We start from the raw sequence: 27,428 nt of genomic DNA on the forward strand, positions 1-27,428 counted from the left end.
ACAATACCACTGTAGCTGTGAGTTTAGTATTGTGCTGAGTTTGATTGAAGGGGAGAGAAAGCAAACCTGAATGAACCAGTCTGCTAACTGTGCCTAAAAACTCTCAAAAGGATGTAGCCTATTAATGTGTGATTTAAGCCTCAGTTAGCTGGAACACAGTCTGTGCTGTGGGGTTTAGCCTGCTAGCTAGCTTCTTTAGGCCTACATCGCCAACTACGAGTCCAAATATGGCAGAACCTGTCTCACTTTACCTTTCTGTCACTACAACACCAGTCGCTCAACCTCACTCTCCCAGACACAGGTTAGTGTCATTAGCACTTCATCCGTAGCTCAGCAGTTAGTCAGTAAAGCAGCCGCTCTGGGCTGTCAGATACTCAGTGGATCTGTAGCTGAGTGAGCTAAACAAAGGCAAGCTTAGTGAATGGGCTACATATCCAAAACCACAAGAAAAACATTTTGTCAGACTGAAGGTTTAGCATTTATTCAATGATTTATTTACAGTTCTGCCTGTTTGGTTTGTTTTGAAGTATTAGCAGTACTTGTACAATTTGCGCAAACATTTTCACCAAAAAATATCATATTGCAGATATATTGGAATATATTGTTACTAAGACACTGCCGTACGCTAAATCACAGTGACCCCTTCATTAGAATCAATTTCAATGTGTTTGTATAGCACTTTTTACTACTGGCATTGCCACAAAGCAGCTTTACACAATCAGTAAACAGAAAGAGGACAGGAGATCAACAAATCCTAAAAACCTAAACCTCTCCATTAAGCAAGCCAAGGACGACAGCGGCAAGGAAAAACTCCCTCAGAGCTGGAGGAAGAAACCTTGGGAGGAACCAAGACTCACAAGGGAAAACCCATCCTCCTCCGGTTCAGAACTACTAATACATGATTAATAAAAAGTCACTGTACCATCACATAAGACTCTGTTCTTCTGCTCAGGTGTGCTGATATAATCATAATATTACTAATATGAGCATAGCAGAGATTAGTAGAGAGGTTGATGGTGGTAATGCTAGTGGCAAATAGTAGGAGTCCATGTATGCTATAGCAGAGGCAGATAGCAGAGGCATAGTCAGATAACAGAGGCAGATAGCAGTGGCAGGAAGGTGGGCAGCTGGTCTGACGTGGGTGACGGGAGTCTGACAGTCAGTCTGGTGGGTGGGCAGCAGAAGTGGTTAATCATTAGTTCTGAGCCAAAACATTTTTCTTGTTGGGTCATGCAGCTGCCTTGAATCATTCAGACTTCCACAGAGAGATATGTGATTGGTTAGGACACTCACAGCACACTAATCATCATTCAGTGACCGATTAGAGATGCACTTGCATATTACAGCCTTCTGCTATCTCAATACTACGAAGGCCGGCAGTGCAATAACGATTAACAAATGGTGTACCGTTCAGCCACACTACAGAGGTGTGTATAAAGCCAAGCGAGGCCGTCCCTTTAGTAATAGTGGGTAATATTAAGGCAGAAACATGCAGGCTTTCCTGTCACCACGCTGATTTACACTTCACACAGTGCAGAGTTTGATAAAGTGACAATTTTAGATTGAAATGTAGGACTTTATTGTGTTCTACACTAAAATAAAGCTTTCATTCTTTCCAGCAGTTCAGGCTTTTGTCCTTGCAGCCAAGCAACAGACTCTCACTCACACACATACTCTCACGCACAACCCACTCTGTGGTCTCTGTTCAGTGCTTTCAAAGATTGGTTTTATACAGTCATGGAGAGTGAAGATTCAGATTAGATTGATTTAAGGACTCCTCTCCTCTGTTCGCTTCCAGAGAGTGGCGTTTGTGAGGAGCACAAAGCCAGCTCTGTCTGCTGTCTGTCCTTTTCGTGCTGTATCTTGGTCAGTATCTTGAACAAGGACACTCTGTTGTATGGCAGGGTGATTGCTGGGACGTCTTGTTGCTTGTTGTTGTTTATTTTCTGTGTGATTAAAAGTGTGGCCTGAGAAATACACTTTAAAATAATCGACATTTTTAAAAAAATGCTTTGCAACGTCTAAATGAAGATGCATAATTATTAATAATTATTAATAATGCATTGATCTGAAGATGGAGGTTCAGCTGTATTCATTTTGGTAGAATGAATTACAGTCAGTATGTATAATATTTAGTAATGCGTACATTCATTCTCTACATAGAGTTTTTATATTTATATTTTATTTATATATATTTTATATTTATATTGTTTTTTTTAATATTTAAATAAACCAAAAAATTATTGGTGCTTTAGTTTTATTGCCTATATTCCACCTACATTCTAAGTTACATGCATGTACACCATATGTCCAAATGTTTGTGGCCACCCCTTCTAATGCATGCATTTAGCTACTTTTAAGTTGCATACATTTCTGACACAGATGTGCAAATACACCCACACAGCTTGTCTAGTCCCTGTAGAGAAGTAATGCCAATAGAGTAGGACTCTCTAGAGCAGATAAACATGAACCTGTTGGTACCATGCCACACCACAATGCCAGGCGTGGGCTAAAGAGAGTATAAGGCCCCCAGCATTGAGGTGTGGAGCAGTGGAACTGTGTTCTCTGGGATGATGGTGCTCCACCCAATGCTTTTAGGAAGAGGTGGGGAGTTGGGGATGAGGTGGATGTTAATCATCCTACACCCTGAATGCAACCAAATCCTTCCATCAATGCTCCAGAAATCTAGTAGAATGCCTTCTTCCCTGGACAGCAGAGACAGATACCTCAACAAAATCAGGATGCACTTCTTTTTTAATACCCTTGATTTTAGAAGAAACAGTGAATGAGCAGCCGTCCCAATACTTTTATCCATATGGTGTATTTTTAAAGGGAATTCATGGAATTCAATGAAATGACACTGAGTGGCTCTATGGATGCAGTGAATCACTTTCTAAGGAGCCGTAATCATAGAGTCACAGCTTTCATAGATTATTAGGCTTCCTCTCCCGTTGCAGTTGATTGACCTTTTCCTTTAAACTCTTTCAGGTGTTCACCACATATTCCAATGAGGACTACGACCGGCGCAATGATGATGTTGATCCAATGGCTGCATCAGCAGAGTATGAGCTGGAAAAGAGAGTGGAGAGACTGGACCTTTTCCCTGTGGAACTGGAGAAAGGTAAGAGAGCATTCTGCACAGCCACACAGAACCTTCATGCTTTTCCTGTAGCTCCTGTTTTAGGAGCTTTTTCTTGGTATTAGAAATGCTTTTGTGCAGTTACATAATTAATGGCTAATACTCGTAAATCTAACACTTTGGCCCCATTTGCTGTAATCACAAAAGCTTGCTTATAAACCTTCTTGTATTTTGTAAGCATTTGGCTCGGATTTTGTTTATCATCTAAGACGTATTTTGCAGAGCTGGTGCTCTAATTGCACGGAAAAAGAGTGCTTTAGTGCTTTACACCAGCTGAAATACAGCACTGATACTTTCACTACAAAACTAAGCATCAGGACTAAGCTTGAGGATGTGAACATTTGTGCACAAAAGGGTGCCCACATTTAGTTTCCTCACACCCATAACTATAGAATTTATGTATTATTTGGCTTGATTCTGTTTAACTAATTTTAGTCTACCACACAGAGGAGCTGGGCTGTGTTGAGGGCAGTAAAATGTCAAATGGACGAGCATGTAGAGTTGAAGCTTTTGGGCTTTATTTGTTTAATCTGAATAGCAATAAATAATGACTGAAGATTGAAGGATATTCCTGTTTTTGTGATACAAACAGAATAAAATATGTATGAATATTTTATTCTGTTTGTGATATTTTGGTTTTGTTGCATCATGTTCTTCAAAAGAAATCTGAATCTAAAAGCTACTATAGCACAATCAGGTCATTATTATATTGTCTGTTATTATATAATTGTCCTTAAGTTCACAATACAAATAATACAGTATACAATAAAATGTGATCTTGCCCTATCAGATGGAGACGGCTTGGGGATCAGTATTATCGGAATGGGTGCTGGAGCAGACATGGGCCTGGAGAAACTCGGAATCTTCGTCAAAACAGTCACAGAGGGAGGTGCCGCTCATCGGGACGGAAGGTCAGAAACATAAACGTATATGTAACAGAAAAGAAATCTATGGGATTTGAATGGATTTGGCTCAAACCAAGTAGAATTTGGATGAAATTGACTGGAAGGACTTTGGTGAAATAGCTGAAAGGTGTTTAGGTGTTGTCTTATGTCTTATGCCCATGTGCAATCTCTAAAAGTTGTTAGAGTCTTTAAGGCTTTATTATTTTAGACTAGAGAAGTTACTAAGGGATCAACAGCAGTGTGTTCGATGGTGCCTTGTCGCTAAGGGTGCAGTACGTCTTAGCTATTGATTTGAACTTTGGCTTGGTTTTGCCACTGCACATCCTTTGGTATGGAAACTGATCTGAAGTCAGCCACTGCAAAAAGGCAGTTGGTGTAGAAGAATGCTAGTGTGTTAAACATAGCACCGCAGCCACATTTGAGTCCGAGGTTAAGAAGGTCTGTTTCAGTTGTTTGTTTACAGCTGCGCAAAAACATGACCTAGAACCTGTTTCCAACCTCTGTACTGCTGCAGATGGCTGAAAGTACCTCAAAACATACATTATTAAAAACAGACCCTCAAAACAGACAGGCTTTTTCATAACCTCATATTCAGACAAGCTTGCTCCAGATCATCTTAGTTTCATCAAAAGTTTGTTTTTATGGCAACGGTAACAAAGATGATGAATATTCACATGTTAATATTTTGATAAACAGAGCTGGTTTGCTGACATTGTGAAGCATGCCAGCTCAGTTTCTAAAGCTGAGATTATCTTGTAGCAGGAGCTTAAGAGACCTTGAGAGACCTATAGAACAGAGTTCACACACAGTGCGATAAGGGGTCACAGAAAGGTGATGCTTTTTTATTTGTATAGTGGAACATCAGATCAGATTTAGGGGTCTATTTATGACTTTATCACTCTAGACATTTGCAGTTCACTTTGACTTGTGAAATAGGAATAACTGGGGCAGGACCATGAGTCTGGTCACCAGGGTGGGAATCTCTAGGCATCTCCCCATTCGACCTCTATTCTACTATTCAGTGGGCTGTAATGATAAAGTGCATCTTAATGGAGCTTTTTTCTATGCACATTTCTTTTTCTCTCACTGTATGACGGCTTTATCCCTTTAAACCATTTAAAGTATTTGAAATGATCCGTCATGAATTTCCTTGCAGTATCTTTTGTTCATAAAGCAGTTATTATTGTGGCAGGACAGCGGGGAGGTTTTGCAGTGAAGCTGTGGTGGATGTGTGGCAGTGGATGTCCACGCATCACGGTGCAGGGTGCAGTGGTGGCTCAGCGGTTAGCGCACCGGGCCATTGATAACAGGGTTGTGGGTTTGATTCCCGAGCTCGGCAAGCTGCCACTGTTGGGCCCTTGAGCAAGGCCCTTTACCCTCTCTGCTCCCCAGGCACTGGAGTTGGCTGCCCACCGCTCTGGGTGTGTGTGTGTGTGTGTGTACTCACCACCAATTTTCTTCAGTGATTCCATGACTTCTGTTTTGGTCTTGGATGTATGTGTGGTAAATCGAATCGATTGCCAAGAGTATGTGGTGTCTCGGCTCCAAAGTGCACAACATAGCTCAAAAGCCCTTATTCTCAACGACTGAATACGGATGCAAATCCTAAGCAATAAAAGTTGCAGTAGAGTTTGTAATTCACTTTGCCCTTTCAGAGTCGGTTGAAAGATTTGACATTGCTTGCTTGATGGTGACTTGGTTGCCAGCTACATACACGCAGTTATGCCGGCCAACATCACTTTAAGAGTAATGAGGGGAGAGACTCTCGAACTTCGGCCGCTGATGGCAAAGTGGCACAGCTTGGGATTCAAACCACATGCTAACTTTAATGTAGAGGGTGCTGGTCAGATTTCTCGTTTGTCGTGTCTTTCTTATGTGCACACCACAGACAGCCCAGGCGCTGCACCTCTGACTTTTACTTTCCGTCAGCATTATGTTACTAATTAATATTTAGAAAATTCATGAATGCACAAATTTTGGCAATGTATCTTGTCAACCATAAACAGTAAAAATAATAATAAAAATAAATATATCATAAATATTTATTTCTAAAAATTATATAAATATATAACAGCAAAACCTCAAAAGTTAACATAATTATGCCACATCCATATCAATTCACCACAGGATACTACAGGTTAATGAGTTTCAGAATAAAACTACATATAACAGCTGTGGTTGGCAGCAGTGAGATGATTTTATTTATCTTAAGTGTTCAGCTCTGCTCAGCTGAGGAGCTAACACAGATTAGCATGCTAGCAAACGTGGTTATCACAAATGACCTGCAAAACGATGCAAGATTATTACACAGTTAATACAGTGCAGTTTACAGAAATGACAGTATGTACCAATGTCATGCTAATTTTCACAATATATGCCACCAAATGTACATGGTAGATATTGTCAACACTGACTTGTCCTGGGTAGTTGGATTTAATGCAGTGCAGTGTGTGAACTTTTGTATAAACATCCTTGATTGCTCACGCCTGGTATTCAACATTACAGCTGTGTCAAAACTAATCAAAAAGCCCAGATTGTTCTGCATTGTTTTATTATAGAGTACCAGCACACTGGAAGCATGGCTGTATTATCTTCTGAATGCAAATGCAAACATGTGACACTGTCATACTGTGATATATGGCATCTCCCCCTCTTGTCCTGTTGTTTAATTAGCACCTTAGTGGTCTCTTTCTGTCAGTCAGCTTTGTGAGGGTGCCTACAGGCCAATTGAACTGTCATGAACAAGCAAGAGAGGTTGTGATCAGAATAACCTGCAGACTGAGCTCTTTAACAGAGATATTTTATGATAGAGAGGAGGCTGACAGAGGCCATTCGTCAGTTTAATGGCCAGGAATTACAGGAAACATTTAGCTAAGCTGACTCTCGTCTGAATGTTGGTCGTAGCTTTGTTTTTCAGGGTCATTGCAGGATGCTGTATTTTAGTCCTTTTGCATGCCTGCTGTATTCATGTTGCTTTGTGAAACACTCGTGTATATCTAGGGTTAATGCATTAATGGCACAGGAGGAATCAAGCAGTTGTGAATCTAATGAATGTAATGTTCCTAAGTTAGCAGCATTCATGATTGTACAGTGAGAGTGTTATTACTAATGAGTGATAATGAGAGAACAAATTCACTCCTAATGTGAAAATGATTTTCTAACATTTCACTAACTGGTTCTACTCTGTTCTCTCATCCAAATCCTTCTGTCCTCTTCTTTCCTGAACCAGGATCCAGGTGAATGACCTGATAGTGGAGGTAGATGGCACCAGTCTGGTCGGCGTCACTCAGAATTTTGCTGCATCTGTCCTGAGGAACACCACTGGCACTGTCAAGTAAGCCAATGCATAAGTGACCCTGCCTTGTTTCAGTCTGCAAGGCTGCACAACTGCTCATGATAACTGCATTGTGTCTCTTAACATCATGTGGCGTCTAATTTCAACCCCTGTGTGCAGTACAGTATGTTATCTGAACCGACCGCGACATAGAACTAAAAGCAGTAGTGTAAACCTGCTTTGAAGTATGTAACGTATGTATGTATTTAAAGCGGATGCAGCTCTGTGCTGTCAGGCAAGCTTTGTAATTTGGTTGAAGGAAGTAAATCTCAGGGTCTCAGACGCCAGACTTCACTGCAGTTATAAACTCCTGAACAGTTTACTGAAGCACTGAGGGTAAATAGATGGTTGCAACTAAGCAAATGACTGGTTGCCACAATGGCTGATAATAGGGCCACATAGTCTGGAGAAAATACTAGTATTGTGTTTCAGTTTCTACAGATTGTGAATGTGATATGGCCTCACGTTTTTTAAAAACACACTGAGGCATCGTATTGGTAAAGACTAGCCTGCTTTACTTCGACTCACTCATCTGAAACTGTACCATTGAAAACAATGGGAGTGTTTAGAGGGCTCATTTGCGTGTTCGTTTGCAGTATCAGTATTACCAGTTCCTAAATCACTTCAACAATGAACTAATAATCTAACTGGGCACCAATTTGTGTCTTATTGGACAGAAGCTACTGGAGCTACAGGACTACAGGAGCTCTTTTTTGCCAGATTGTAAATGGAATCAATCTTACCCTTTGGCTAGTCCATATTTCATATATCCAACATTTTACAGGACTAGCAAAAACTACCCTTCAGTGTTTAGTCGTATCTGTGGCTGAAAGGTTGGGATTCAAGTTAGCAGCAATATGCTATCTAATAAATGCATTCAGCTACTTTAAGTTGCACCCTTTGCTGACAGATGTGCAAATGCACACACACACACAGCTTGTCTAGTTTGTGTAGAGAAGTTTTACCAATAGAACAGGACTCTCTGGAGCGATTAAGCATGAACCTATTGGCACCATGCCTAATGCCAGGCATGGGTTAGAGGGGTATAAAGCCCCCAGTATGGGGCTGTTGAGCAGTGGAGCAGTGTCCTCTGGAATGATGGTACTCCATTTAGTACTTTTGGGATGAGTTGGGGATGAGGTGGAGTAGTGAGCATTCGACATCCTGACCTCACTAATGCTCTTGTCATTGAATGCAATCAAATCCTCACGCCAATGCTTCAAAATCTAATAGAAAGCCAAAGCCAAAAGAAGTGCAAAACATAGCGTTTTTTTTTTTTGACTAAAAGACGATATCAACTCACCTCATATTTTGAAAATGCCAACTTGACAGGAGAAAGAGGGAAACCTCCTCAGCTTTCAGAAGAAGACGATCTAAAAAGATTTTATTCTGTGTCATTTTAGAGCATTTCTATTGATCCATTCATCATGACACAATGTAAAGGAAAACCAGAGTCACATTAACTCATGAAGTGAAAAACAAATGGAGGTACAGGGTTTCTGCAGGACACTGATAATATGTGATTAAAATGTCAGTAGTAAACAACCTCTTCCTTTACAACCCAAACCATTAAAACCAGCACAACCACCACACGTTATGAAGAAGGGCAGGCTTAATTTAACTTCTATGGAACTGTTCAACTCATTCCCCCCCAGCAGACCATTATTCAACCCATATCTACGTCCTTGAGCTAGGTTATGGAGAAGAACAAAGCAGCAGGGGTGCTATATAGAGTGAGACTCTGCCTCTTTCACACTGTGTCCTTGCACAGAAGAACCTGTTAAGACTTTTGGCTTGTTCTTCGTTTGTAGTGACAATATAGTGATACTGATAGACAAGATATTATGTTACAGTTAGTCTTATAGCAGATTTTACTGTGAAGTATTCTTTATGTAGATTAGAGAATAGATAGAGAAGGACCTTTCATTATTCTGCTGGTGTGTTCAGAGAAGTCATGTCCGAGGTGTGTCAATTACTCGCAGAAGTTTACACAGCGGTCTCAGGTTAGAGACACACTTCAGTGGGCTGTATCTACTAATGAATATTCATTAGCTAAACTGTGAGTCAGTTTTGGACAGGTTGAGTTTTTGATTGATGAAAAGACCCTGAAAATATTCTACAATTAGGAGAACATTTTGTGAAGCTTTTGAAAGTGTCTGTCTCTGAAAGACAGATGTATAAAATGGTTGAGATCTTCATCAAATTCAGCTTAATAAAGGAAGATCCTCATGAGGCTCCACCAGTCTGGTCAGCTAAAGGCTCCTCCTGTGCTTTCCTCCCACCAGCGTTCTTAATGCTGCCCCCCCCCAAAGGGAAGCGTGTTGCTTAGCAACATGGCAGGCAGAGTGGCGCCCTGCCGTCCTTCACACCCGGCGACAGCACGGCCAATAACTCTCATGAACCCCTGGCCATAGGTGACATATGGCCCAGCTGGGGTTCAGATTCAGCACGACTGACTGTAGAAGCACCGCTCTGGCCGAGCCAACCTGGGGGCAGATAGCTTATACTCTCTGTCATTCACACTGAAAACTGTTGTCAGTGTTATTATAAATGTCCGAACCAAATGTGCTCTCAATCAGGCAACGTATGATTGAGTTATATCCAGCTGTGTTAGAAATGCTACAGGGATCAAACAATGGAGAAAAATGGAGATACGTTTTTCATTGGACAGCAGCCTTATATAGTAGGCACACTGGCAGCATGTTAAAGTGCACGTGTGCAAATAAATCGACCACAGAAGCCCACAGAATGAAGTCATGCTGTAAACTGCTTTCCACCGTGGTCGTTTTGCTGAGCTGACTTGTTCTTGGTTTGGTGTGTGTGTGTGTGTGTGTGTGTGTGTGTGTGTGTGTGTGTGTGTGTGCTGCAGGTTTATCATTGGCCGGGAGAAGCCAGGTGAGCAGAGTGAGGTGGCGCAGCTGATCCAGCAGACGTTGGAGCAGGAGCGCTGGCAAAGGGAAATGATGGAGCAGCGCTATAATCAGTACATGGAGGAGGACGAAGAGGTCAGCTCACAAACTCAGCAGGCTTGCGCAATCACTTCACACACAGCCGAGACCCCTTTCACACACAGACTAAACAAGAACATTAGCAAGAGACTGAGGCCTTGAGTGCTTCAGCTGGGCAACAGAGACACATCCTGAATAGAGTGAGGGCAAGGACACGGGGCTGCCAGAACCAAGGACACACGTTACAGCCATTTTAATATGATGTTGAAGCAAAAGTACATATTATTAGTACTTTCCCTCTTATGCCACAGCACATGATGACACATTAAGTGATAAGCCAAGATATGGGGTTTCTTCAGTTTTGCGTCATATGACATACTGTTGTTTATAAAAAATGGAGGAAAGTATGGACTGAATTCAGGCCTCCAGATGGCTGCTACTACTGGTGTCAGCTGCACTCAACATACTTTTGTCCGTTTTTCTAGACAGCAGTATGTCATATAGTGGCAAGCAGGGACACATGATGGTGTTGTTGAATCTGTTGCAGAATACACATGATCATTCTGCACTCTCACCTTCTGAATCAAATTCATGCAAATGAGCTGCACTGCCACCAATCAGATTATGTGGTACAGTAATTCATTTTGCTGCCCGCAGCTTGACAATGGTGCTACAACACTTGAACACACAGAGTGGGATATATAATGGTTGGAACAAATGATGCATTTAAAATGTAGGATGTTAACATAAACAAAGCAGCAGAAATTTTAACAATTGCGTTTTCTTGCTCCTGGGCTCCCCCTACAGTTGGGATGTGTAATTTGCGCTTTCAGACACCGCTAAAGAACACATTTGAGAGATACAGAACCGTCACTGAAAGTGGAAAGAGGATTTGTTGACTAGTGAAAGTGTAAAAACCATGTCAGCTGTCAATCCAGGTACAGGATTTTACATCAGTATGACTTGGGTTATGGAGCATTATGCAGCTCTACCAAACCCACATAGTGCAGCAGCATTCTGGCCCAGAGTGGCAGTGATGAGATATCATTCTCCCTCAGTGTAACATCAAAATTATTTATATATATATGTGTGTGTGTGTGTGTGTGTGTGTGTGTGTGTTAAGGGTACTTAAAAAATAATATTAGGCTGCTTTAGGGCACAAAACTAGCCCACAACAATGCATAAATAGATTTTATTTGCTTGTGTATTTTGTGATATATATTTTTAAATATTATTATTTCTGGCAGTTGGTGTGAACCAGTGACGTTAACCAGTGCATCTCCCTCAGCACCCCCATTTCCCATGCCCCAGGTTTCAAGTGTATGACACCTACTTAACAACCTGACACAGTTTGAGGCAGGGTGTGAGGATGTAGGCTGGCAGTTTACGCAATGCTAACTAATGGAAAATAAGCTTATGTTACTTTTTTCGCAGAATTAGTCTCATAGCTCCAGTGAAAGACCAAAGAAGCAGTACATGTCTGTGTTGATGTAGGCGATATGAAGTACAATAGGGGTCATTGAAAAATAATGTAAATATGTTTTCCATCAAACTATCGCTTTAAGATCATCAAGAGCAAGATCAAGAGCACCTAGCGTGGGCAGTTTGTAATTTGACTAATGACTTTCCTGGGGGTGCATTTGCCCTAGTTTTTGCAAAGTGGCAGGTGTGAATTATTGGTCCTGTACATGCAGTATTCACACCTTCATCCGCCACGGTACCCCGTCCGGCCGTGCCTCCTCGTTCTCCTCCTTTTGGCTTGACAGCTTTTGGGTGTGAAGGGGAAGTGGTAAATAATTCAGTGGTGGAGGATCAGATGTGATCAGGTTGTGTATGACGTGGGCGTAAAAAAAGCAAGCGCAGATTCTTCAGAAAGACAAATGCAAGAACAACTTCGGCACCTTTAGCGTCTTTCCAGTAGTGTAGAAATACAGTCATACAGCAGGGCCTCGGTGCCAGATATGAGGCAGTACCCACTAGTGTTTGATGTATCAAGGCACAGACAACATATACTGCTAGTAAACAAGGCAGTTGTAGCACCATACACTGAAATACAGTGCAGAAAGTAAACTCCCAACCCCACAATAAATACAGTACAGTAACTGCACAGGACAGTGTGAACCAGATAATAAGATATACAAGTATGAGTGAACAGTGGAACACCTGAGTAGATTAACTGTGCAGTCCTGGCAAACAATGTTAATGACTTTATACAATAAATACAAATAACATTTGTGTCGGACGCACATGGAATTTGGCTTCCGGCTCTAACCCCTCCATGCAGTGAACAAACATACACATTGCCGTGGCACCCAGGGAGCAGAGATGGTAAAAGGCCTTGCTCAAGGGCCCAAGAGTGGAAGCTTGCCAAGCCCAGGTATCGAACTCACAACCCTATCCTCAATAATCCGGAGCTCAAACCGCTGAGCCACCACTGCCTATAATAAAAGATCCCTTTCAGTGTCTTAAGAAATGGATATAAAAGTACAGTAACCTACAAATATTCAGAGGTTTTTCACACTCACATCTCATGTAATTCAAATGACAAATGTCACTTGGCCAATTTGCATTTGGTATATTAATATAGTACTTTATAATGCTAAGATATTATATGCCTTATATATTTTATTAATAATATACAGAGTATGTTTGTCATAACCTTCATTATTTTGGCCATAATGAGCACAACAAACCTATATATCTGTTTTCATTTGATACAGTGAAATTAACATAGTATTCTATTTGGTGCCCCACAATAGTGCCTTACTTTAATGTACTGTAGGTGCTTTACTATACTATACTTGCCTGACCGTAACAAAATATTATTTATGTAACTGTCAGGCAACAATCTTGTATCTCCATTTTTGCCATTAGCACTTTTGCTCCATCATTACTTGGAACATGCATTTGTTGCTGTGAGATTAGCATCAGTAGGTGCTGGTTATTTTAGGTTCTATGCAAATAGTCCAGGTGGCGCTCTGCAAGGGAACAAACATGTCATGTCAGATCCATCCTAGGCATTTAGCGGAGCTTAGCTTTCTCGTGGTATTTCGCTGCTGTCATTAGAAATGTCGTAACGGCACACAGAAGCGGGCAGAAGGCCTGGAGGGATGTGTTGGTCCTCCTGTGTGTGACGCAGAGCCGTGACTCAGAGAGGAAAGCCATTGTGCTTCGGCAAGGAGTCTAGCAGCTCCTGTCTGTATTTAGAGCGGACGTCCATTGTTTAAGGCTTCAGGAATCACTGCAGGTGGGACTGCAGTAACACAGCTTAACAATAACACTTAAGGTCCACACCTTCAGAAATGTAGAGATATGTGTCTTAACCATGTGCTGTGTTAGTAACTCCTGAGCCAATCACAGACAAACATGGCACAGGTTCTAATAAGGGCTTTAAAGGATCAATGGTAATAATGCTTTATAGGAGCTGTGCCATTTAGAGTCACGAGTTGAAGGAATGGTTCACCAAAGAAACTAATATACACAATTCTACCCTTACCCCAAACACAGTGAGTTGACTAAGACATAGTGTCCAAGTGTCCAACGCTTGCTTTTTTGGTTTTGCACTGGAGCTATAAGGGTAATGTAGCTTTGGTAATGTAGTTTCACCAGTGCCAAGTTAAGGAAGCAAATCCTTTGACACCAAACATTTTCTTGGTCATTTGGGATAAGGAGGGCATTGTGTACATTCATTTTTTTTCTTTGTGTACTATTCCTTAAACTTCATTTTCTCCTTAAACTTAAATTCTAGGTGAAATCACCTTAAATTAATCGTATTATCAATTTAGGACTATGCATTATTCAGTAACCACTATGAAGCTAATTTGTATTTAGGAATTGATGAGTTCAGAGCTTGAACTAACTCAGAAATACTGCGCAGGTCACCTGTGTTATCCATATTACAGACATACTGCAGGAGTATAGATCAATCAAAATGGTGGGTGCCCACTTGTTTTATTAACATATTTTGTACAGCCCTCTAAGATTGGGTCCATTTCGCCCATAAGAGGCTCTGCCATCTTGTGGCCAATCTTGGAAATGGCAGAAATAGGAGTATTCACTACACATCATAGAGCAGTACTCTATATACTTTGGTTCAGTTGGTCAGACCTGTGCTTTGGTACCACAAACAAAATGCCACTGCTGTAGATCTCCACAAAGACTTGAAATTGCCATCCGCTACTGTTTGGCAAAAGAACAGTGCATTATGAAATTGCTGCTGCACTGGCAACAGCATTGCATAAATTAGCACAGTTGTCTGGAACGCAGCCCTGTTCCCACTCGCTGCTGATTGCCATCTTTAATGTTGAGAAGAAGAGATAGAAGTTGGAGTGAAAGTGTTAGTGAGTTAGAGAATTACCCAGCCAAACTAAGAACTCTCAGATTTCACAATTACACAGAGAACTGGCACCATCCCTCTCTCACTCCCTCCCTCCCTCTGTCTCTCTTTTGTTTCAGACGGGCGAGTATGCCACAGACGAAGATGAGGAGATGAGCCCCATGTTCCCCAACGCCATCGAGGTGTTTGACCTGGCTGAAAACGAGGACATGCTCTCGCCCGTGGAGATGGATCCAGAGAAACTCGCCCACAAGTTCAAAGAGGTCAGTGCTGCAGCATCTAACAACATCCTGCTCAGGCCTGCCCACACCAGCACTGTGAAGGGTCTTACTGGATTTGCACTGCCATTAGTTATGTTCCCCCAAGCTTGCCATTGTACACACTGATAAAAAACAGTCCTAACAGATGCATGAATGTTCAGACAAAGCTTTCAGAGATAACATGCCATAAAAACACGGTTCCCATAGGATTTACCAAGATGAGTCATAGCACCTTTCTCTAGCAGGAGTCAGTTGTTGATATTAGGCTGAGACTCATGCTACATGCTAAATGTTAAATAGGTTGTTGATGGACTATCACTTGTAGGTAGCAAAATATGCAACTCTACACTCTACACAAAAATAGAGAGCTCTTTGGGTGATACCATAGAAGACCCATGTTTGGTTCCATTGAGAACCATTTTTGTAAATAAGCTGTGGAAATGAAGAACCTTTAAAAAGGCGAGGAACATTTACACTGACTTCTTTAAACCATTAAAGGTTCTTACACACATCTCAAAAAGTGGTTCTTAAAAAGGTTATTCTGTGGCATCACTCAAAGGTACTACCTTTTGTAGGACCTTTATTTTTAAGAGTGTAGTTTTAAAATCCATACATTCAGTAATACAAAACGAATATAGTTACATATGAGTATTATAGTATATAATTATGTATATGAGGTTTTTAAAAAAAGCTTCAGTGTTTAAGGATGGTTTAGGTGTGTTTAGATGAACAGAGCAATATAGCATTGATAGCATTGGGAGCTGTATTAATTCCCAAGCTGTATAGCATTGGAAATTAAGTCAAATGAATGTGCAGGCATACAGTTAATGCAGAGTATGTCTAGCATATATCGAATACAACAGTGACAGCCCAACATGTTTACATATAAACTTTTAAAGAATGTAGTAATAGTAATAATTATATAGAAGGTTATTGATATGATAAGTGAAACTTGAGCGATGTTGGGTGGAGTTTGTAATGTGAAATGTGTTGGAGTTACTCTCACATTCTCTCACATTCAACCCTTCCATTTCTCTCCAGCTCCAGATAAAGCATGCTGTGACCCAGGCTGAGATCAAGCAGCTGAAAAGGAAGGTGAGGACATCTTGGAGCTTAGTGTTTCAGAGTTGAGGAAGTGTACAGGTGATGAAAGGTCTTTTAGAGATTCCTCTTCAATCACTCTCTCTCTCGCTCTCTCTCTGTCTCTAGCTGTCTCATGCGGAGCAGGAGAAGCTGCGTTGGCGGATGGAGAAGGCCCAGCTGGAGCAGACAGTGAGGGAGACAAAGGAGCGCATGGAGAAGCTGGAAGGCTACTGGATGGAGGCGCAGGCTTTGTGCCAGGCAGTGGATGAGCACCTGAAGGAGACACAGTCCCAGTACCAGACACTGGAGCGCAAGTACAGCAAAGCCAAACGCCTCATCAAAGAGTACCAGCAGAAGTGAGTGTGCAGGGCTTGTAGAGGTTCTTTTGGCTGAAGTTGTAATTCATGATGCCAGTGAGATGCCTGGTTGGCCATGGAGTTTGTAGTTTTAAAATGTGTGTGTGTGTGTGTATACAGAGAGATTGAGTACCTGAAGAAGGAGACAGCACAGCGGCGTGCTCAGGAGGAGTCAGAGGTCGGCCGTAAAGAGGAGACAGATAACCTGCAGGAGAAGGTATAGTGGAAAGTGAACAGCAACAAAAACATGTCCTAAGTGGCGTTGAATTAGTTTCATTTGCAGGAAGTATTCAACATATTCAACCTAAGTCATTTCAACATAAGTAAGTAATTTCTTTTGCATAAAAAACCCAATATATTTAAAGGGTTTATGATTTGGTTCCGATATGTTGACTGTAGGGGCTGAGGAGGGAACTGTACACTTTTTTATTTAAACCTTATCTAAAATTGCGGCACCTAAAGCTTTTAGCTATTAGCTTAGCCCTAATGCTTTTGATTATCAACCACATAGTTTAATCAAATTGTAATGTAATTGTAGTGTATTTGTAGGTGACCTATATGAACATTGAATCAGAATGTAATGTAAGCTAATTACAAATATTTCATTATTTAATTATTTTGTGTGTGTGTGGATTTTGTTAAATTTGCTTGTTACTCTGTAGTCTGAGTGGTGAAGCAACAACATGACATCATTTTGCAACGAAAAGTGTTGCATGTATGCATTTTTCTGCCACCCACAAGTTCAAAACTTAAGTTCACAAGTCTAATCTGTCTCATCTCTTAAACCAAACAAAGCTCAGTATAAAAGTCCATCAGTTATTCTATTTTATTTAGAATTAATTACATTGTTTATTATAGAAAAAGGCCGGAATTCTTTTTCATATGTATGGTTTATTTTATATTATGTATATGACTTACAATTTTTATGTTGTAAAAGATTGTAATAGCATCTTATAAATAAAAAACAATTCTGTTAAAATTAATATTTTCAGTTTTGCTGCTTTTTGCTTTACATGCTGTCAAAATGCTGCAATAAATGAACCAAATAAATAAAATAAAACATTTATGAATTTTCATAAATGTTTTTATCTGAAAACATTTATGAAATGATTTTCTCTGAAAGGTCAGAAAGTTTTTCCAACAGCAAAGATATATTTAATGTCTTATTTTATTAGTAACCTGGAAAAATAATGGTCAACTGTAAAAGTCAACTGTTGACCCTGTAACTTCACAGTGGTCAGAGCATTACAGAGCCATGCAGAAACAGGCTGAGACTGTTGTGTTTCCTCTTAGATCACAGACCTGGAGACGAAGGTGGGCGCACTGAAGAGCTCGGAGCCCTCCTAAACCTCCTCAGGAATGCGAGAAAGAGAGAGAGAGGGAGAGAGAGAGCCAAGATAGAAGGCGGGAGAAATGCCTTTCAATCCCAGCCATCCCTCGCTCCTACACGTTTTTCCCTCAAAGGCATGCAACAACGAACGACCAAAAGACTGCAAGAAACGTTAAAGGGATGTTCCTGGGGAGAGGATGGGGGTGAAAAAGAATCCCATAATGCCTTGCCAGAAAGCCTGGCACAGGCTGCCCACCTCTAGTCCTCATGACAGCCCATATAATGTAGACCCCGGGACAGGTTTTCAGTTTCATACAGTATTTGATTTTCTTTCTTTTTAAACGGCCCTGAAGAAAAAAAAAGCATTACGCCGCTTCCTCTCAGCAACTCTGCACAGTGCGTTCGAGTGACCCGTGGGCTGACTGGGCACGAGGCCAACGTGAACAGAAAAGGCGAGAGTGGAAGCGAGCGGAAGACTTGACTGAGTTTCGCCTGCTTTTCTTTCTTTTTTTCCCCCCAAACAGCAACAGGAAAATGGCCGCTCTTCTTTGCCCGGCAGAATGGAGCCAGGGTTGGTTGTACAGCAGCGCCGGAAGAGCTGATGGTGTTTGTATATATTCTTCAGTGTATTTAAAAACGCTTAAGCAATGAGATGAAGGGAAGGGGAGGGGTGGGTAACAGTAAAAAACGAACGTAAACAAAATGGGCTCTAAGTAAAATAGCCCTATTTGAGCTGGATTGGTTTTACTCAAGGAGGTACTGTGATTGTAGCCATTTTAATCCAGTGTGAATCTGCAGTGCTAATGACAGTAATAATTCTGGAGTGAATGTCTGAACCCAGCTTCTTCAGTAATAGTAGTCCTGTTCAAACTGTAACACTATATTGTTATTATTCACACCTCTGAAGTGACATGGAAACGGACATCTGGGCTGTAAAGAGGCCTTTTGTGGAAATTACACAGATACTTAGACCGGGCAGTCGAATCCCTGGCCGATTACGTTACTGAACCTCCTCTGGTGAAACGAATCCACTTCTAATAGTGCTTTAGACTAGCAGCGCAAAGAGGCAGAGCCGTGTATCTGTATTTCTTTTACGCTTTTTCTTTTTTTGTTGTAGCTAAAATGGCAAACAGGGTGTGAGACTTGCGCAAGCTTGACATTTAACATGTACCTTCCAAGAGTTGCTTACATTTCACACTTTGCTTTCCTTTAGACAGTATTACTGAAGCAGTGAAACGTCATCTGAGGCTCGGGGTTGTCGTCTCCTGCCAGAAAAGGTGTTACTCGTGCTGTCCCTTCTTTGTCCCTGCGGTTTTGGTTTGGGTTGAAGGTTGAGGATTGAGTCATGTTTTTCATGGTGAAAGTGGTGCTTATATGTTATGTATGGGAAAATGAAAGTGGGAGTTTTCCGGTTGTGTTCCTGCTCTGCTCATGTGAGCCTGTAAATTAGTCAGTACATTTCATCTACAGTAACTTACAGCAAACATGATGATCCCACCAATGAATAAAACTGCTTGAACTGGATTAGTATTACCAGGGGAGGTCCTGTTATCATAATCAATAATTACGGCAAAAACCTGCTCACAGACACAAGCTGTGTCCAAATACTTAAATGTAACTTCCCCTTGTATGCTTGTGTAGTTTTTAGGCCTGTTCAGCTGTTCAGCACAGGCCTGTGCAGATCAGATTGTGCTTGTCTTGGTACAAATGCATGCTCCAAATGTGCCACAGCTCATATCAATTCTTGAAGTCTCCCAAATACAGCAGGCATCTCTCGCTGACCTCCAAGGATGTGAATGCATTCGCCCAGGTCAAAGCGTTTCATTAGACCTAAGAACACGTCCAAATTGTTTTGCTATGGGAAAAATAAACAGCATTTCTTATTTTCCAGTCGCCACCATCCTAATACAGTGTTTCAGAGATAATAGTGCCACTGAATTACAAGATCCTTAAGCAGTGATAATCCTGAAAAACTTACCTGGGTTCCCACAAGTCCCTGAAAAACATTTGACTATTTTCCCAGTCAGGGAAATAGCCTCACTTTACTAATGCTCTGGTAGCTGAATCCACTCAAACCCTCCCAGTAAAATCTCTAAAAGCAGTAGAATGCCTTTCCTGTACAGTAGAGACAGTTACTCCAATAAAAGCAGGATAATCTCTTTTTTAATAACCTTGATTTCAGAAGACAGTGAATGAGCAGGTGTCCTGATACTTTTGTCTGTATAGTGTATTCTGTCATTTACAGAAGTCAAGAAATATGTCCTGGGACAGTCCTGGAAAATGTTTTCCTACAAAGAGTGGGAACCGTACAGTTGCTCACTAAATTGCTTCATAAGGCTGCCTTACATTCCCTGATCAGAGCAGCAGGATTAGTGCTACTGGTGTAGTTTCTATAACTGAGTTAATATTGAGAACGAGCCTCACTTTCATGGTACATCAGTACTGCTGTGGTAGCTTGTGCTTTGTATCCTGAGTGTAGAAATATGCTTGAAAAGTACATCTGCTTTTAAACGTTTATCATTTTCCCACGGGCAGAAACAGATCAGACCTGGAGTTCCTTATTTAGGAATGCTGCTCGGTCTCCAGGGCTATCTATGGTCATTTGGGGGAAATTACACAGATACTTTACCTTGTACGAATTGGCCAGTTAAATTACAGAACCTCCTCTAGTCAACCTATTCCGGCCTGGGTAGTGCTTTAGTCCTTCTTCTTTAGTCCTTTAGTCCTTCATCTTTTCCTTCTTCTAGTGACCAAATGACATTCCTCTACAGTCTTTTTCCCACAGGCAGATAAGATACTGGTCAGATACTGGTCAGATACTGTGCATTAAGGCACAGGAAACGTCTCTCATTATTGAGAGAATCCACAGCCACTGAAGTGTGACTTGATCATTGATCTGTGTTCATAATGCCGGTTGACACAATAATCACAATAATGGATCTGTTATTTTACACTGATTTAAGAGCAGTTTTCTATTCATTCCTAGAGAAAAGGCCACTCTGGTCTCAGATCAACTCTCATCTCAAAACACTGTTGTGTCTTAGCCTTCAGCCGAGGTGTTACTGGTGACACTGAAGCGGTTTTTGTTCTGCGTGTCTGTAAGACTGTACAGTTGTATTCTCTCGTATGTTACAAATGGGAAAACTGGAGTTTGTGTGTTAAAAGTATTAAATGACACCTTTTAGGCTGATGTTGCCCTTGTATCTGATCTTGGACCAGCTGGTTAAAAAGAAACTGGTCTTAGATCAGTATTGGAGGATCATTCCAATGTTTTTAAGACTAAATGCATGTTCTTAATTGTAATAGACTGTGTGGACAAAAGTATTGGGACACATTACATCTACAGGAGCTTTTATGACATCCCATTTTTTAAATCTATAGGCATTATTATGGAGTTGCTAACAGTAGGTCTGGAACTCTGCAGTTATTAAGTGAGAGGGGCGTTGAAGCCTTTTATGTGCTATGGGCCTCGACACTCAGCGACCGCGATCTGTAACTTTACAGAGGTGCCGTGGTTCCTGAACACTTCTACTCTATATATCACTCACAATTGATGGTGGAATATCTAGGAGGGCAGACATTTCACCAACTGACTGGCAAAGGTGGCATCCTGCTACAGTACAGTACACTGGAATTCAGTGAGCTCTGTAGATCCACCCATTCTTTCCCTAATGCTTGTAAAGGCAGACTGCATGGCTGGGGGTTTGATTTTATATATCTGTGGCAATAGGACTGAATGAAACACCTGAATTCAATGAAGTATGTCCCAGTACTTTAGTCCATATAGTGTAAGAAAAAGGTATACAGCTGTTTTTAAAAGTGTTCTAAGCCTGGCAGCATGCAGATAAAGCCGAAAAGGTGTGCTTAGTTCTAAAATACCAGCATTATCCTTTGAAGGGCGGCATCCTCCAAAACCTAGTAGCGCTATTTAGGAGCCTGGTGGAGAGCATTATCTACGGATGCAATAAGAAAGAGGGTTTTACTGACTGTAAGTTTTTATTCTAAAACCATGTTTCAGTTTCTTTTAAAAGTATTGATCTTTTGATTTTGGAGGGACGAGTATTAGTTTGGGCAAATCTAATAACAGTAGCTGTAGTTTTCCATGGCTTTCTAAGATAATGTAATTGAAATCAATCCATTGCTTCCACTCAGTATGTTTTTGTGATGGCAAAAAAAATGTCTCTCACAGTGCAGTATTAAAAATGAAGTCTGGGGTTTTATCCGACCTTTTAACAGATATTTTAGTGATACGGCGATATATCACTCGGCGACAGTATATAATGGGCTTTATTAATGTGAGTAGAGTATAAAGATTTGTTTTTTCTGTGTGGAAATAGAACTCGAAGCGTTCACTTTGCTCAGACAGGTTTACTCCTTGGTTCGACTTTGTTTTTGCAGTACCTGCAGTTTCACACAGTGTCCCTAAGCACATCGCAAAACCTCTGGTCACTCCTAACACTGTGATCCAGTCCAGGGTCCATCTGTATGAAGCGTCCCAGCTGACCTGTGCTTGAGGAATCGTAGTCACTCATTGCAGCACGGCGAGCGAAACTCATCCTGAAACAGCGCTCTTACTCAAGACAGCTGATGCGTACGTTCAACCCCCGACCTACCTCAGGTTTTTTTTCTCTCCCTGCTCAGCTGGATTTGTTTTTGCACATAGACGAGACGAACCGTGTCGTAGATAACTGGAAAGTGGAGGCGTGTTTCCAGACTCCTCTGTATTGTAGGTGTGGTGGTGTGTTTTGGCCCTGGTTTATCAGTTTATCAGTAAAATAAATCTATTGTTAGAAGCTGTCAGTGATTCTAAAAAACTAATGGACTGTTTCATCTCTGCAGAATCTCTCAAACTGTAATCATTTTAAAGGAAAATCCAGCTGTTTTTACAAAATGACTGCATTGTTAAATTATTGAGCTGTGAGCGAGACAGAATTGTTCACTGTGGTGGGGATAGGATCCAAATGTCTGGAGAGTTTAATTCCTCCAAAACAACATCAAAGAAGGTTACACACTCTACACGGTGATGAATATCCCGCCTGATTTCTGACGCTTCACTTTTTGGACTGATTTTGGACTGAACTGTGTTTTAAGAGAGGTTCAGGCTGGGTGTTGTCAGACAAATAGTCCCTTCTTTCACTGGTAGTTTCAGACAGTAAATAAGTAAGTACATCAAATGGCTACACAGATCAGCCATAACATTAGCACATTAGCATTTTATGATTATCTTCATTTACAGAGATAATCCGTTAAGGGGTGGGATATATGATGCAGCGAGTAAACAGTCAGTGATGTGTTGTTTAAAGTAGGAAAAATGGTCAAGCAATAGAATCTGAGCCACTTTGACAAGAACCAAATTCTGATGGCTAGACAACAGTCAGAACATCTCCAAAACATCAGGCAGGTCTTGTGGAGTTTTTTTGGATTTAGTGGTCAGTACATTAATGGATCCATGGAGGCCCCACCTCCCAACCTACAGGACTTTAAAGCATCTGCTACTTACGCTGGTCTTGGTAACAGATACCACAGAACGCCTGCAGAGGTCTTGTGGAGTCAATGCCTCAAATGGTCAGATCTGTTATGACGACACATGGGGGACCTACTCAGTATTAGACAGGTGGTGCTACAGGTGGTGCTAATGTTATGACTGATCAGTATATTATTTGCATTGTAGTAAGTTTCTCCCCAATAGGCTCCCCATCTTACAGAAGGACTTCATTTGCATCTCAGAAATTAACTATGCTGACATGTTGAAAAAGTAAAGTAATGAATTGTATTGAATGTTAATGGGTAAGCTGCGTTCCAGCTGTGTGTGTACTGGTTGTTGACTGCTTCTACTCTCCTGTCTCTGTGGTGGCTGTCACCAGTACCAGTAACACCAGCTCATGGACCCTTGGTCGCTCCACTCAGGTTTGAACGACTCTTAAAGCAGCAATGTAGAAAATCTGGACTAAATACATTGAATATAAAGGACTTTTTTTGTAATTAGTTTCATATGCAGCCGAGTGCATCTCAAAGGCAATGACTTACTGGAGGAGACAGGTCAGCTGGATAAATATCAGGAACTGTAAACTGGACTTCCATTAAAATCCTGCCCACAGAAAAATGTAATACTGGAAATACATTACAATATATTTCATTTATATTCTGTAATGCATCGATAGCATGTCCCAGTATGTCCTATTATTGAATGTGTGCACAGTGATAGACAGTTCCAGCACAGGGACAGGCTTCAGACTCACTGTAGAGGCTTTCAGAACAGAATTCATGGTGTGCATCAGTATCTGGGGGTCGTATGTGTCACAGAGTGAGAGTGCTGCTTATTAAGGGTCAGCTTTTGCCTTTCCTTGAATATGATTGTCCAGATAGAAAGGGTTTCTACGATGGACCAGTTAGGACCCAAGCAGGAGAAACACTGTAAGATGATTGTGAGAGCGCTGAAACACTGATCCAACTTTTTAACCTTACATTCCATTCGCCTCGCTTCGCAGATGCTGTAGCCTTTGATGAGATTTGCTTGTTTCCGTGTACAGAGAGGAACTCCGTTCTGCTCATGCTGGTAAAAGAGTTTTACACTCGTTTGACGTGAACTAAAACTTAACTCCATTCCTTCTCTCTTTTTTTTTACCCGCTTGAGTTGCAATCATATGAATGAAAGAAAAAAAGGTCCATTTGAAAGGAGCCTCATGTTCATCTTGCATAATTTACTGTCATTAACAATAAATGCAGAAATGTGTTGAACAGTGGGGGGAAATGTGTGGATTTTTTATGTGCATCACAGTTTATGTTTTTTGGGGGTTTTTTTGTAACGTCTGCACAACTAAAAGATTATGATTTTAATGCCATAATTGGAACTGGTTTGATGTGAAATGCACCACTTTAGAGAAACTTCTCAGGTCCTAATCTGTCAGAATTATTCACTGTGGTGGTTAAAAGCTACCTTACAGGAAGTTGTTACATGGATTGTGAATTCTGATGCCTGACACAGTGTTTAATGTCAGTATGAAGATGTATGAAGGCTGATTGTTTATTGGAGGTCAGAGGTACATGCAGTACCTTGTAAGGCACAATAGACCTACCATTGTTTAGGTTCACTGGTGTAAATAAAATGCCTATACTTGAGTTGTAGACTAGTTCAGTTCACCACCACTATAAAGCACCATCGAAAGTGGAGTTGCCAGATTTCTCCAGCATGCACCAATTCGCACTGAACTGCTCAGCATGACTTTCAGGTTAAACTTTATTGATTGAATTATGCAGACGTTTTGAAAATTTGGTGACCTTTCCCTTGAAGCGCGTCTTAAGAATGCTTAGAAACAACTATAGGGTTCCTGTGACTCACTGTACTATAGTGGGGACTAAGGACTAGAACTAAAACCTTGTTTTTCCCTTTTGTAATAGTGCAAACCTGACTGTTAATCTTTATATTGAGTCAATTTCATTATGAATGGACCAATAGAAATGCCCCAAAGTGACTTGGAATATATAGTACACTGCTATGAGTGGAATGTGAAACAATATCTGAAGATCAAAGGTGTACACTTTTCTTAGCATAATTCACAAATACTGAGATTTGTTTTTTTTATTTATTATAACTTAGTTAATCAGCTAAAAAGCATGTAAAATGTTTTTCATCCAACACACACAGTTTGACTCAAAGCTCATCAGAAGAGGCTTTATTTTTGATGCGTTTTTGTTTCAGGTGGAGAAGCGACAGAGCAGCGCCTCCCTCTGCTCCGCCTACTTCCTGCCTCACTGGACATGTCTGAGTTTCAGAGGAGCGCACTGTAAACACGGACTTCTGTACAAAAACCAAAAACAACACCCAGAGATCGTAGTTTACCCGCTTTTAAAAAAAACTAAAAACAATAAAATCCAACTAAACCAAATACATGCTGTACAATTCAATCAATCGCATATAGAAAAAAAAAACAACCAAAGAAATGCAACAAAACTAAAAGATATATACAATTCATCCACTACGGATAGGAACAGAATCAAAACTGCAATGCAACAAAACCAAGAAGATACGCTGTACAGTTGTTTTTTCCAATGCAGACAGTAGACTCCGTCTCAATCCTAGTTTTTTAAATGTACACATACATCTTGTTTCCTCAGATTTACAAAACAAATATTCTCCTTGAGTGTCCATCTCATAGCTCATACATAAAATAGAGTCTTCATATTTATTTAGCTATTTACAGGGCGTATTTACACTGAGGCTTCGCAGAGCTGCGTCTGCAAAGAGCTCGAACCCAGGAAGAAATCCTGAGACAGTCGCATCCAAGACGAGCCACCTCACACGAAAAGGGCAGCAACGGCCAGCAGCAGTCAGTTTGTCCCTGTGGCCATCTGAGACCTTATGCCTTATAGCTTATGATGGTTTAGTTAAGGATTTGGGAGCAAATGGCTTGATGGAGGGAAATTCCTTTAAAAACAAGCGTCTAAACTAATGGTTTATCAGAAAATCGATTTTTGATTAAATAATTAAAAGTAGATCATTTAATAAATAGGTGCAATTTACTAACACATACGGGAGTCCAAAGGAAGTGGTGGAAAAGTGAGGGCAACCAAAAACAACCAATTAAACACTTTCCCATATTCTAGGAGCAGAGAGTTACGATGAATGTTGAACACGAATCAGAGCCTCCCTTGTCTTAAGGGTGTAACTTGAGGAGTTTAGCACTCGATAAGTGTTACAAAGTGCACAAAAAAAGAGGGCAAGTAGTCTAGGGCCGAGGGACTGACAGAGTATGCTGCATGAAGGAGCCGGTCTTGGGTTTGGGACTCTTAACTCATACTTTTAATTCATGGCTGAGAAAGTGTCTGCTTAATACAGAGCTGAGGGGATTTACAGTAAGTGCCTGTGTTGGCTGGGTTTGAGGGTAGGAAAGGGGGGGGGCAGGTAAAAGTTCGAGAGGTCAGATTGTCTCATGTAGTGGGTCTTTAGTGTGAGGTAAAAGAGCTGAAGTCACGACGCAGTCCATGTCTCTGAAGCATCTGGAGGAAACGCAGAAACAACGAGTGGCGGGATTGGCTCAGATCACCTGATCCGCCCTTGTTGCGTTTGGTTCAGTCTGATGGCAGTGCAAACTGGACGAGAGCTCACCAACTGAATACAAAGCAAACTATGCAAAAGAAAGAAGGTCCATGTGGGCAGATGTAAGCCCATCACTGTTCAGGAAAACGCTTGAAGAAAGCTCCGTTTACACTGATACAGGGGCTACGCTCACTGACGAAACACCGCGGAACCTTGCAGACGGGTCATATTATTAGCAGAGCGGGTGATGATGTTAGATATGAACAAACGTGCTCCGGAACATTCAGCTCTGTCTGAACGTTTCACAGCATCCTGAATCTGTCCAGACTAAAGCAGCAAGCACTCCTGCTTTTCCTCCACTCTTACTGAGCAAGGCTCAAGTCCAACAGTCCAGCTGTGACAGAGCAGCAGAGACAGAGCGAAAGGAGCTTGCAGATTGGTCAAAGTGCAGGTCAGGGGGGGTGGGGTTTATGTAAAGGAGGGCAGGGTTAAGAAGGTGTGGATGGGAGGTGATTGGCCCCGTTACATGTCTTTGGGTTCCAGCTTGCAGGACATTTCGAAAAGCAGGTTCTGATTGTCGATGACCTGCAACTGCCGCACGTATGCCTTCGTCTGGAGGTGAGAGGGGGAGGGCTCTGCGTCCATAACTACGAGAGAGAAAGAGACAGAGACAGGTAAGAGATTAAGCAAGAAGAAATAT

General features: G+C 41.2%; 2 protein-coding genes across 5 annotated transcripts in view; one reads left to right on the forward strand and one right to left on the reverse strand.

The window, feature by feature from the left end:
- The window catches only part of ppp1r9ba (protein phosphatase 1, regulatory subunit 9Ba), a 66,926-nt gene extending 41,267 nt beyond the window's left edge, over positions 1-25,659 (forward strand). Inside the window, exons 3-12 of one of the 3 annotated variants that reach the window (XR_011980703.1) lie at positions 2,989-3,121; positions 3,930-4,050; positions 7,274-7,378; positions 10,248-10,383; positions 14,782-14,925; positions 15,964-16,017; positions 16,132-16,361; positions 16,482-16,578; positions 17,655-24,247; positions 25,391-25,659. Coding sequence is in view for 1 of the 3 variants with exons in the window: in XM_072693786.1 (XP_072549887.1) it covers positions 2,989-3,121; positions 3,930-4,050; positions 7,274-7,378; positions 10,248-10,383; positions 14,782-14,925; positions 15,964-16,017; positions 16,132-16,361; positions 16,482-16,578; positions 17,655-17,708 (1,074 nt within the window). In the remaining 2 variants the exon portion in view is untranslated. Of the gene's footprint in view, positions 1-2,988; positions 3,122-3,929; positions 4,051-7,273; positions 7,379-10,247; positions 10,384-14,781; positions 14,926-15,963; positions 16,018-16,131; positions 16,362-16,481; positions 16,579-17,654; positions 24,430-25,390 lie in introns of those variants that run through there. The other 2 variants (XR_011980704.1, XM_072693786.1) reach the window with 2 other exon arrangements.
- rapgefl1 (Rap guanine nucleotide exchange factor (GEF)-like 1) overlaps positions 25,350-27,428 on the reverse strand; it is a 39,092-nt gene continuing 37,013 nt past the window's right edge. For both annotated transcript variants that reach the window (XM_072693788.1, XM_072693789.1), the window contains one exon: positions 25,350-27,375. In XM_072693788.1, coding sequence (XP_072549889.1) covers positions 27,251-27,375 — 125 coding nt within the window. In that variant the 3' untranslated portion in view covers positions 25,350-27,250. The remainder of the gene's footprint in view (positions 27,376-27,428) is intronic.

Source organism: Salminus brasiliensis, chromosome 12 (assembly GCF_030463535.1).
Source record: "Salminus brasiliensis chromosome 12, fSalBra1.hap2, whole genome shotgun sequence".
Classification (NCBI taxonomy): Eukaryota; Metazoa; Chordata; class Actinopteri; order Characiformes; family Bryconidae; genus Salminus; species Salminus brasiliensis.